The following is a 13,654-nucleotide window of genomic DNA, read 5'->3' on the forward strand; positions in this document are numbered from 1 at the left end:
AAAACCTTAATTAATTTAATATATCATATCTTATAATTGTGATTGTGATGGTTACAAAATTTATATAAAGATTAAACTGGCTTTGAGATTGTGTAGCCAAGATTTCCTCCAAAATGTTTAACGAAACAAATTAAATAGAATCAACAGACAAGACAGCAGAGATTAATATTAAATAAATATAAAGAACAACATAGGATACTATAATTTACGCTGTGCAGTGTCGCTAAATAGTAAAGCCTGCTTTCTTTTTCTTTTTTTTTTTCAAACTTCATTTTAAATAAGTCCTACTTAGACTTTAATAAATTTTGGAACAGAGGCTAATAGGTTGCATAATTACTCCCACTACTTCGCAAATAACAAGTTAGAAAATTGTAATTTTAGTCCTATAAACTTCCATATTAGAAAATTGTAATTTTAGTCCTATAAACTTCCATATTTTTTGTAATTTTTCAATATTTTGTTTTTATACGTTAACTTGCATTTTTTATTTTGGCCTTTTTTTACCCAAAAATATTAAATCTATCAAATTTTGCTTCTTTGGAACCGATATTCTCTTACATGACTCATATAGCAAGAATAAAATATATATTATACACGTTAAAACTTATCAAAACAAAAAAGAAGAAGAAGAAGTTATTCCAATTTTCTTCTTTGAAACATTGGTTGTCTTTTTAATTTATTTTTCGTCTTTGTTTTTGTTTAGATTTATTTTGATATATGAAAAATAAATTTATTCTCGCTACATGAGCTTCGGTAGTCGGTTGTTGGTGTGGATTCCTCGTCAGAAAAAAAGAAAAAGAAAAAAGAATCAGGTTGATATCCTTCAATATGAATGATATGGTATATATAATTAATAAATATGCAGTCCATATAATTTGGAGTTATTTAATTAATGGAAAGCAAAATATAATTTATTTACGACAAAAAAGAGACGTACAAATTAGCAACATCTTCAAATTTGCTTTTACAGACTATGTTCAGGTTTGAGTCTTGAGTTTCGTCCACTTCCTCCTGATTTTTCATTGATCTAAAATATCTTTCCTTTAAAAAAAAGAAAATGAAAAGTGAAAAAATAGAGTAAATGAAAGAGATTTGAATGCCTCAACATGTACGAGAGCGGAGTTCGAGCTTGAAAATAATTACTCGATCAAGTTCGAGCTTGAACAAATAGAAATTTAAACAGAACGAAGTTTCAAATATATGATATTGGTAATAATTAATGATAACAATATAATTCAAATCTTTTTAAATTATATAATCATTAAAAAATATTATGTTTTTCAAATATTGTCAACACGAAATTAAAATTATTTATTTTCGATTTTAACATAAATAATTGTTATAAGTAGGGTTGTACTATGTTAGGACATGATGTATACCTAATTATCCTAATATTGCCTCGTTAGGTGTAATGGTGATGTGTGCCTTAAAAGTACGATTGCATGATGCCAAGTAACGATAATGTTTGACGATGAGGATATATTTTATTGCTCCAAAAATGAAATCGTTCACCATAAGCGTCTTTCACTCTCGGCCCGACAGAAATGTGAGAGGAGGTAAAATCATGGTGATTCAACCAACCAGCAGCAGCTAGACTTTATGATACGCCACGCACAAGGAGCTCTCTCTCATTGAGGGAATTTAACTTCCATACTGTCGTTTGTGAGACTCGATCCTTGGTCTTTGCTCCAAGATTTACTGCTTCTGATCAACTGAGTTAAGCTCACGCGGGCTATGAGGATATATTTTATCATTGACATTGTGCCTTCCATCCAATTAGCCATTAATTAATGCCAAAAGAATAAAATAAGAAGGGAAAAAAATATTTGATATCTCTTTATTATTATGATCTTTTTATAGATATAGTTCTAATTCATCTTTCATACATCCCGATGAATCATATACGAATTTTACACGTGACGATAAATATTCATCATTAAATATACGAGCATAACCGAGCTGCGCGTTAGGAGTCGAGTTTGAATACCCTAATCTAGAAAACATTATTGAATTCTAACATATTATTTTGTGCTTTAATTTACCTTTCTCTACTCATTGTTGTACCTATCAATTTTTATCATAGTGCATAATTTTGGTTGGTACAAATAGACATATTATTAAATTATAATTTAAGTGATAGAACTTAAAGGTGTGGACCGATGTTTGCATACTAGACATACGAAATTATTATTTTTTCCTTCATGATTATCCAAATAGTAATTAATGTGATAATAATTTTAATTTAATATAAAAATGTATTCATTATTAAATATTGGTCTCAGACTTTAAATTTTAGTGTACTTTTAGACTAAAAGTTGTATGTTGTAACATAAATTTATTGATTATTTAAAAATATTGTGACATTCTTTTCATTAATCTAAGAGTTTTTTGAATAAAAATTGTTAATATTTTTCAGGAACATTAATCAAAAAAATTTTAAAGTTTGACCACATAAATTAATACTTTTTATTTCATGAGAAGGGTTTTTATTTTTTATTTTTTTAACTATTTCTTAAGTGCAAAATCCTTGGAGGTTTACCAATAAATGTTTTTTCAAAAAAATATATAAATTGAAATAATCAAATTATAAAAGTAAAAAAATATCCATAAAACAAGTGGAATATTAAAAAAGAAAAAGGGAAGAAGTAAATTTGTTAAATAATTAAAAACAAAAAAAGTACATAAAAATAACTATTTATATAAATATTTATTTACTAGATACGAAACCTATATGTACGTGTGACTCATGTTCCAATGCACAAATTAATATTAAAGTGCATGATAAAAAAAATTAATATTATGGATAAATTTGTTTTAAATTTCAACTCTCAGACTTAAATTTATATTCAGTTTATGTCATAAAAATTATATGTTCACAGTTCCTGATTTACAACAAAATGTATTTGTAATATGTGAACCCACATGTCTTTATCGAAAGAAAATCGATACAAAATATTAAAAATATAATATTGATATATGTTATTTAAATATCATCTATTTCAGATATGATATTAATATATGATTTTTTATTACTCAAACATAAAAAAAATATTGGTATTAATGACATATTTGTCTTTGCGGATAAAAATAAATACAAAAAACATCGAAAATTTGATACCAATAAATGATATTTGAATACCAATTGTTTTGTATATGATATTAATATATTATTTTTGAGTACCTAAACACGTGTAACAAATGAATATATCAATAAAATTGTTAAAATTTTATATCAAAATCTTATTTTTTGCACCAGATTTAAAACAGTTGCTACTAGTAACATATTTTCAAAGTTTTGTACTAATTTTTATCCGAAAAAACAGATGTGTAATTAACATTAGTATTTGCTATACATATTTGAAAAAAAAACATATATTAATATCAGATTTGAAACAATCGATGTTATAATATCATATATTAGAATCATATTTTTAATATTTTGTACTATTTTCATTAAAAAAAAAGACAATATTATCCTAAAACGTTCAAACATATTTTTTTCTGACACAAAACAGAATGGAAATTTTGTTTGCGATTTTTAAGCAATTTACCACTAATATTATAGTGGAGTACTTGAAGCTTTTCATTATTCGAAAAAGAATTTCACAAGACCCGTCATCATACGATTAGGATCCTTGGCCTGTCTCTTCATCAAATAATGGCTTCAACTAGAGATGCACTCCACCGAATCCTTGAAGTGCAAAATAATGGTGCACATAACAAGACATTTTCAATTATTACAATCATTTCTTATTTTACAACCAGAGAGGTTAAAGCATGTTTGCTTTGAACTGAGAGGGGTACCCAAATTTTCTCCAAGTGCTAGAGGGAATTTAAAAGCATTTTAAAATTAAATTGAGAACATGTGTCATTCATCGTATATACAATCAAATGACAAAAACTTGTGTAAAACAAATTCACATGTCGTATTTTATGAGACACATCTCTTATTTGAATCTTCCATGAAAAATATTACTTTTTATGCTAAGATTATTACTTTTTATTGTGAATATCGATAGAATTGACCTGTTTCACAGATAAAAATTCGTGAAGAACATCTCACAAATAAATATTCGTAAACCGTTTCACAAAAGACCTACTCTAATAAAATGGATGGACGAATAAACGTAATAAAATAAAGTATAAATTGTTCAACCATAGGATTGTGACGTTTCACCTTATAAGAAACTAAAGAAGCAAAATGATTTAAATATTAATTTATTTCAACAAAAGGGCCAACCATTAATTGTCGGAATTAATCACTTATGTTCGATTTGGGATTATTTTCGGTAATATTCCAATAAAAAGGACAGAAACCTCCATATGTCCTAAATGAACTACCAATGCCAAGGAATCCAATAGGAGAAAAAAGAAAGAAACATAAGTTAGAGCTCCGGCTGGCTACAGAGATTAGCTCAAAGGCTCGTCAAAGGCCGAGCCGTGACTCACGAGACAATTTTCCGTAGTATTTCACAATGAAAACAATGAACTCGCATTTATACTTGAGCTTCTAGTTCGAGCAGTAAGGTGTGATTAACTGCATCAGATGCTGGGCCGACAAACTGAATGGGACCTGTGATATAGGAAGAAAACAGAACGTCCAAGAAATTATCAAAAAGATTCAGAGGGAAAAAAGTGAGATATGAGGACAACACTGAGAAAAATAACAAAGGTTGACGTCCATTGGTAAAAATTTGCGATCATGGTTGAATTGTTTTGGGTAATCCAAAAAAAAAAAAAGAACTCCAATTTGTGTCTTGGTACTTATTTAAAGATATGACAAACTCGTCCAAACTAAGGGAAGTTCAATGTTGGTCCTGAGTGGAAATAGAAACGCTTACCAGGATTCAGATATCGATTCTTAAGAGCCCACTCTTCCCGCAGAGACGCAAACTTCTTGAATGGGGCACCTGAAATGAGCATCGAGTACGTTAATTCCACCAGACATTCCACAATCAGAGTTCTTGAAATAAGAACATGAGAAAACAGGTTCACACGCCAAGATACCTATTCAAAAAATAATGGATGAAAGAATAAGCACGAGGAAATTCTAACCTTCAAGCTCAACCATTGCTTTCTTTATCACAGGCTTGAACTTACCTGCAAGGCAGGTCAAGTTTTGAGTAAAAAGTCAAACCAAAAACAAAAGAAACTATAAACAGCACTCCTTCACAAAGAATGTTTCCATAAGTTGCGGCACAAGGTATACACAGCCCAATCCACTCCGGATGAAGGGGAAAATATAATTATGTGAACAAAAAACCACCAACTCAGAGTTGAAGATCTTCTCATGTGAGGAGTATGACAAGAATTTTGATTAGTCGAAAAACAATATATACCGTGTCTCCTTTCGACATCCATCAGCAAAGTCAGTGGTGTTCCACCAACAGTCCATTCAGACACTGGAGCTGCCAAGTTTCCAACCTGTGGACATGTATATTTTAGATTTTTCATGTTTGCAACTGAGTTCAGATATCCATTATATTTATTCAAATGAAAGAAACAAAATGCATACTGAGGATATCAATCCCGTTTTTCCACTTTGAATCAGCACAGCGGCGGCATAACCCAAAGCATAGCAGTATGTGGAGTCAAAATTAGAAGGCAGACCACATCTCCCTTCATATCTGAGAAGTAAAAAATATATTCTGATGAGATTATGTCATCTGTCATCCCAAATCTCAAACAAGGATCTAAACACTTGGAAGTGGAGAAAGGCAAAGGTAAATTGTGTGATGTCCACAAAAACAAATACAACAAAGTTGGCAGAAAATATAGTGTTTATGCTAAAAATTAAAAAAAATACCAATAAAATGAAAGGTATGTCAATAACAAGTACCCGAAAAAGTGAGACTGCCCTTTAAATTGACACTTGTATGAAGCACCTTTCTTCCTCATCTCCAACTCAGTTTCAACCATTTGGATAAGCATTTTCTCAGTTTCAATTTTAGCAACCTAAAGGTATAGAATAAAAAATATTAAAAAACATCACACTACAAGACTATCATATGGATCTAAAAACTAAAGAGCCAATGCATGTACCTGGACATTTCCATGTGGATCTCTCTCGAGTAACAATTGATCCTGGATAGCTAGGGGTAGCAGATCAAAGAGATGAACAGACTTGGAGGTGAGTTTCTTTTTCCAAGCACCAGCTTCATCTATAATGTCATGGGCCAAAATTTCATTCAGTTCTGCAATGAGATGCTGAACCTGCACATTAAAATTAAGAAGAGAAAAGTAAAGCTATAATCAGCAAGAGAAGAAAGATCCGCACAAAAGCATATATGAACGGAAAAATAATTAATGCCTGTGACTCTGCGAATTCAAATGGAGAAGTAAAAAACAATTAAAAAGATTAATAATTTCCGGAGTGTTTTTTCACCTCTGGAATGAAATCTACAAGTCCTTCTGCTATGAGTATAATAATAACAAACAATTAAAAAGATCGATAATTTTAGAGAGTTTTTTCACCTCTGGAATGAAATCTATAAGTCCTTCTGGTATGAGTATAACACCATAGTTATAACCAAGTTCAGCACGTTTGCAGATCACATCAGCAATGTAGTCTGTGACATTTTTAAGTGTTTGTTTCTTGGCAGCAACCTGCAGTCAATACATGACTTGGCACATTCAGGAGATTTTCATAGTACTGAGATTACAATAACACAATAGTAATATTTTCGTTCATATTTCAATATGATTTTTTGATATTTTGGCCTCCTCTTCATCTTGGTTTAGTCGTCGTGGATAAAAAATAATCGGATAAAAAATAATCGAATACGAAATGACAACAGCAATAAAAGTACCAAATATATCTACATGAATTTTACAAATCATAGCCAAATAAAATAGTACAGGAATGTAAACTGTGACGGGAGAAACATACCTCTTCGCCAATAAGGGTGATATTTGGATGAGTTTGCAATGCACACTCCAACGTAATGTGAGAAGCAGCACGCCCCATAAGGCGAACAACTACAGAAAATAATTCATAATTATATATACGAAGTAGCCTCTCTAAGATGCAGATGAAAACAAAATGATGTACAGATAGAGAACTCGTTTAAATGAACTAAACTAAAAGCTCTAGGGCCTCAGCCGCATTCTAATATTGATTTCAATGAGTTCATTAAGGTCAAGATGTTAGAGACGTGAAAAATTTAATGCACCCAGCAGATGCACTTACAATGGTAGTATTTTCCAGTCGAACGAGCATCTATCATGACATTCCCAATCATCTCGGCATATATCTATGGAAAAGTAAAAACAAACAATGCGTTAAATATGCCACTAAAAATAAATTCAACAGTCTCTTAAAAGTTCATCTAATTATCACAAAAAAAAAAAATCAACTAATCATAACAGGAAATCAATTGTATCAAATGACACAATAAACCCGTGGAAGAAAAGTTAGAAATATATTATCACAAGTAAACATAATAAATCATGATTTCTGATATGAAAATGCATGGAAAAAAAAGAAAGTTTGGAAGAAACCAAGGGGATCAGTGATTTATATCATATACAAAGACCCCTCGGTCAAGAGTCAAAAATGATTTGCAAAGAATGCAAGGCCAGATCAGTAGTAGGAGTTCGGATGGTGACCATTTTGATAAATAACCTTGCATGCAGTGTCAAACCCGAAACTTGTGGGAACCTCCTTGCATTTGAGATCACCATCAATGGTCTTTGGACAACCAATGACCTTAGTTTTCAAACTTTTGCTCCTGAGAAATATTATAATAGTAGGAATATGAGAACACGTACAATGGTCTATGTAACTACCAAAACCAGCAATGAAACTTAAAATAGATCACAATCTCCATTCAAGAATATTCCCTACCTAAAATTTTCAGCCAGAAGACAGGCATTTGTGTTCGAATCATCTCCACCAATTACGACAAGACCATCCAGATCAAGCTTAATTGCAGTTTCTTCAGCTTGCATAAACTGAAATAAATTTAATGCACATTGTGTCAGTCATAATATTTACAAATAAGGCACACCTAGGTATATTTTATATAACGTGCTAGAATAAAAATATACCTGTTCCGGAGTCTCAATCTTGTCTCTTCCACTGCAGATCATATCAAACCCTCCCTGAAAGTAGTATTACTATTAACATGATGCATGACTCATTAATTAGGCCGATCGCAGACTGAAGAATTTATATTTCATGGTACGATTTTTTTTAAAAAAAAATTCCTACGAGAAAACACATCACAAATTCCATCAACTGAAGCAAGATAGTGATTGAGAATGAACCTTTGGTCATTCAATATTCACACACAAGCACGGACATAATCACACACATTAAACATTAAATGAAATAGAAAAGCTAGTTTTTTTGTGATAAGAAGAGGGTAACATGAAAACAAAGAACATCATTTAGAAAAACCACATCAAGAGTTCACTTTTTCCATTCAAAACAATGTTTCCTCAATTGTTGAGAACATTCCTTTGCCAAAACATTACCTTAAATGCAAATTTTCAGGGAAAAACATGCCGCGGGATAAAGTAAACTACCAAGAATGTCAATGGAGTTAGCGAACTCACTTATGGATCAGACTCACCTGATTTCTGTAAGGATAGACGTAATCTGAGGTCAGCACAACATATTTGCACTTCATTATTCCAGCTGGTCCACCCCTAAATCCATACAAAGTGCTCCCTTTACAGTGACTCTGCAAGTAGTCTACAACCAACATACATGCTCACAAAAATCACTTCAAAAAATCATTTAGGATAAAGATTTGTTTCACAATTGCTCTCACCATAAATTCCAGAAATAACATTATGACCTCCAGGGGCTTGACCTCCTGACAAAACCACTCCTATCTTCAACTCCTGAACTGAACTTGAATCTCCTGGAACCAAGGTTGCTGATGGTTGTCCGAAGAGGAAAGGAAACAATTTTGCTATTTCATCTGCAATCAACCAACAACAGATCCAACGTCACGCGCATCTCTTGACACCCTCAGGTATAGACAATAGACTGATCATTAAGATAAACTGGAAATCCATAGGCATTTGCCCAGATCAAGTTAATACCGAATCTATATTAGAAAATGGAAAACTAAATCCTTCAAAATCAAGTCACTCCTCAAAAAAAAAACATCAGCAAAAATTCAGAGATCAGCCACTATAATGCTTCTTCATCCTGCAATATCGATATAAACCAGTGCAGAAACCAGATAATGAAAAGCATTCACCAAAAAAATCCATCCAACATCCATATGACATGACATAATCAATGAATTCTCGTATGCCTAAAAATACCTGGATTCCCAGCGGCAGAGCTAGGTGGTCCTTCAACAACTGTGAAGGGGTTTTTGAGGACGGATGGCAGCGGAAGCGGGTGATCGAGGCGGCTATTCTGCACTTCACTATAAACAGCAGCGTATCGGCCAGTCGCGGGAATTTTAGCACCACCATTAGAAAGCAATGCAGCAGCAGCAGCCATCGGGAATCTAGGGTTCAACACTCTTCTGCCTCCACTTCGGAGTTTAACTAAACCACGAGCCTTTCGCTTCTTGTCTATTGTGTGTATTCTTTTTTTTTTTTTTTTTTTCATTTTCTAATTTCTTTTTTTCGGGAAAAGTAAAACAAGTAGTTTTAAAATATTTTCCGTCTTTAATAATATTTTTTTACAATATTTTAAATAAATATTTTCCAATTAAATTTTTTAAAAAATAATCGAAAGATGTTTTTCCATATATTTAGAAATAAAAAATGCTCTTTAAAATTTTTTATATAATAATTATTATATTGAGTTATTGTTCAAAAGATAACATGAAATTTTTGGAAAATAACATATTCTTATATCAGATCCAACCAGCTGTGGAACCCACACTCTCAAATGATTGAAGTCGTGATTGTAAATAATTTAAAATATATATAAACTTTTTCTTTTTAAATATATAAAATTTTGTAAAAAATAATGTTCATAATTATATATTTTCTAAGAATTTACAAAGATGGTGACACATATAAGGTCACTGCACTTATTGCTTGGACCCACACACCCCACATTCTGTTGCAGCTCTTCCCTGTTAGTAGAAGCAGTCTGGGCCCTGTGATTGTTTGGGCCTGGATCAACGAACTTTCGGGCTGAAACTTCCTTTCCATGGCCCATTACTTTTGCGATTATTTTTATTTTTCTGGTTGTCTTTAGTTTTTTTAATTATAACATGGGCCATTTAATCAGTGAGCATCATCCCTTTATTCCATCCCATGACACCATCATTTCCACCCGCCTAAATCTATGCACATTATTAAAATACATAAAAAAAAAAAATATATTAATGAGACGATTTCACAAATTAATTCTGTGAGACAAATCTTCCATCCGACTCGATTAATGAAAATTATTAATTTCTATACTAAAAATATTACTTTTCATTTTAAATATGGATCGGATTGAAACCAGTTTCAGAAAAGAAATACTCATTAAAATAATATTATAAGTATAATTTTGAAGATCGTAGACATACCAACTCATAAATCTTATAATTCTTTAAATTGCTCATTTTCGTCACATAACATTACCATTATCAATATCTATTAATTTCTTAAGAAAAACAAAAAAAAATTATAATCTTATATCCCATTCGACTCGAATTCAAGATCTATATATCAGAAAATCAATGGATAAAAGTGGCGAAAGCTTGACCAAGAAATCTAAGTCTAGAGGACAAAAAGATTCCATGGAGTGATTTCATATATATTTAGGAATGTACTTTCAAAAATTATTTAAAAAAATTTCTTCCACCGGACACCCAAAAAGTCTTTAGCGTGCTACACCACCAGACTTATCTTTTAGTCATTGCAAATATACAATTACACTAAAAATTAGTATTAGTTGGGGGCATATGTCAAATTAACTTCTTACAAAGTTATGCTCCGCAATCATTTCAGTCACATGATCCATGTAACTTGTTAACAACTTGTTACCCATGCTTAAAAAGAATGAGAAATAATATAATTAAATATCACGTAACATTCAAAACTTTATGTGAGACGATCTTCACATGTCGTATTTTGTGAGACAGATATCTTATTTAGGTCATCCATGAAAAAGTATTACTTTTTATGCTAAGAGTATTACTTTTTATTATGAATATCGGTAGGGTTGAGCCGTCTCACATATAAAGATACGTGAGACCGTCTTACAAGAGACATTACTCCACGTAACAATACCCAAAACCCAAAATCCCAAATCTTCTAATTATTTATATTTTGCAAAAGAATATTGAGAATCCGAAACTCAAGATTTTCTCCAATGGTAATTATAAATTACACGCATCTTAATTTTTTTAAAATACATGTATTAGTATGCCTAATCAGCTGATAAGAGAAGCTTAATTACGTGCTTTGTCCCTTAATTGTAGACCAACTGCAATAATGTGATGTATGTGGGTTTCATCATGCTTTATTTTACCCGGTTATGATTATTTTCCTAATTGCATATAACCCATGTGATATAATTAATAAACATATATATATATATATATATATATATATATATATATATATATATATATATATATATATATATATTTGAAGATGGCGAAAACTTGTGTGAGACGACCACGTGTCGTATTTTGTGATACAGATCTTTATTTGGATAATTCATGAAAAAATATTACTTTTTATGTTAAGAATATTATTTTTTATTGTGAATATGGGTAGAGTTGACCCGTCCGTGAGACGGTCTCACAGATTGAGATCCGTGCCCCATATTTGACTTCTTAGAGGTCACTCATCTCAAATTAGTACAAGTTAAACAAACTTAAATTGGAGTTTTCATGTATCAGCTCGTGAAAAAATATACATCTTGATTATATGAACAAAATGCATTTTATTCTTTTATAAATGATGGCACCAAGTCTAATCCTTGAATCCCAACACAATTGTTAGTAACGAAAAATAAACTCAATTGGACTACTATTAGAAAATGGGACGCCACCCAATGCAGCCCCACAAAAGAAACTAAAGCCAAGATCTAAACAAACATCATGGCCTCAATAAACAAACCAAACCTTGTTCCCTCCAAATCAGTTCCAAAACCCCACTCATCCCCCAACTTTTAATTTCAACACATTTTTAGCTACTTTAATCTCAAGACATAATCATTGTTAACACAATGCCACCGCCAAAGTTCATATAACAAATCTTTTTGAGCTCTCGATCGGCTTCAAAACATGCCAAGATCATCGAGAGAAGCTATCAAGAAGCACAAGAAGCCTCAGTCTAGATCAGCTGGATGTAAGGCATTTTGCTGTGGATGTAGGCTAAGTGTTTCCTCATCGGAAGAACCGGAAAGCTCGAATAATTCGGATAGGTTTCCGACTATTTCAAGGATAGCACATGCTATGGTCCAAGAAAGGTTGGATCAAATGATAAGAGAGAAAAGGGAAGCAAGGAATCACGAGGAGATCCGGACGATCAGACGGGAGGCGAGGCGAGAGGAGAAGAAATTTGTTATAGTTATGGCCATTGAGAAGTCTAGTTGTGATCCTAGAGAGGATTTTAGGGAGTCCATGAAACAGATGATATTGGCGAACCAGATTTGTGAGGCCAAGGATTTGCGTCGGCTTTTGAGTCATTATGTTGCGATGAATTCGGAAGAGTTCCGGGGTGTTATACTTGAGGTATTTCATCAAGTTTGTACTGATTTATTCGTATGTTGTAAATGATATTTTTTGTCTTTAGAAGTTAATAGTCTCATGATCAATTGCTGAGATGATCGGTGAAGAATTTGCAAAAAAAAAGTTCGTACTCGCTGTTGGTTGGATAAATTCTATCATAACTTGAAGCTATATATATAGACTTGAAGCTAATATATATGGACGATGACACTGAAATTAAAACTCTATATTTATAAATAAGTGTAGTAGGTCGAGTAAATCGGAAGAACTAAGAGGGCGATTTAACCTAGCCGGTTGAGTTTTTCTCGAGAACGTGGGAGACTCAGAACAAGGAACATTAGTGGGGTGCTGGAGGATTTTCCGGCGTAGCCACTCCGATGTTCAAGTCAGTCGAGTATCTTTTGTAAGGAAAGTGCGATGTAGAGAATGTATATTGAGTATTTGTGGAAAACAACAAGTTAACTGAATGTCTCATAATTAATAAAATCTGGATATTTGCAGAGAAACAAGTAATAATGACCTTGCTTTCGCTGTCCACCTCTCTTAAGAGAGAGATGGCTGCTCATGCCTTACTTTTTGACACTGCTATGACTGACGCCTCATACTGCCTTTAGTACCGTGACATCAACCTTGCGTGTGTTGAATGATATGCCAATTATTTCAAAGCATGGCTTCCCATACCTGTGAGCCCGGGATTGACATTTGTCTCGGAATGCTCGGGCAATGATCGCTATGCGAGGCCAATAGAAACCCTGATATCTCTAAGCTTCAGTATATTGCCCGGGCTCATTCAAGAGTAGACCGGTCTGAATATCCTCTCTGGTTTTTGCAATCAGTGACAGAGCTAGGAATACGACTCTACTTACTAGAATTTTAAATTCTAAAATCTTTTAATATTTTAAATTGATCTAGAGTAATACGAAATTTATCCAAAATTATTAGACATTGAAATGCAAGATTGGGCCAGAACCGTCGGTATTGGTTAGTTTACGGCTTTAAAT

At 32.3% G+C, this 13,654-nt stretch overlaps 1 protein-coding gene across 1 annotated transcript; it reads right to left on the bottom strand.

The window, feature by feature from the left end:
* Positions 1-4,202: 4,202 nt before the first annotated feature.
* On the bottom strand, positions 4,203-9,553 carry LOC140836814 (pyrophosphate--fructose 6-phosphate 1-phosphotransferase subunit beta). Its single transcript, XM_073202631.1, has 16 exons — positions 9,283-9,553; positions 8,778-8,930; positions 8,577-8,698; positions 8,050-8,103; positions 7,847-7,953; positions 7,625-7,730; positions 7,190-7,253; positions 6,890-6,978; positions 6,475-6,606; positions 6,043-6,213; positions 5,840-5,955; positions 5,516-5,627; positions 5,340-5,424; positions 5,056-5,100; positions 4,842-4,910; positions 4,203-4,573 (listed from the first exon to the last, which is right to left on the bottom strand). The coding sequence occupies exons 1-16, from the start codon at positions 9,464-9,466 to the stop codon at positions 4,497-4,499; spliced, it is 1,686 nt and encodes a 561-aa protein (XP_073058732.1). The 5' UTR covers positions 9,467-9,553; the 3' UTR covers positions 4,203-4,496.
* Positions 9,554-13,654: the final 4,101 nt, after the last annotated feature.

The sequence above is a fragment of the Primulina eburnea genome, chromosome 7 (genome assembly GCF_022965805.1).
Source record: "Primulina eburnea isolate SZY01 chromosome 7, ASM2296580v1, whole genome shotgun sequence".
Lineage (NCBI taxonomy): Eukaryota > Viridiplantae > Streptophyta > Magnoliopsida > Lamiales > Gesneriaceae > Primulina > Primulina eburnea.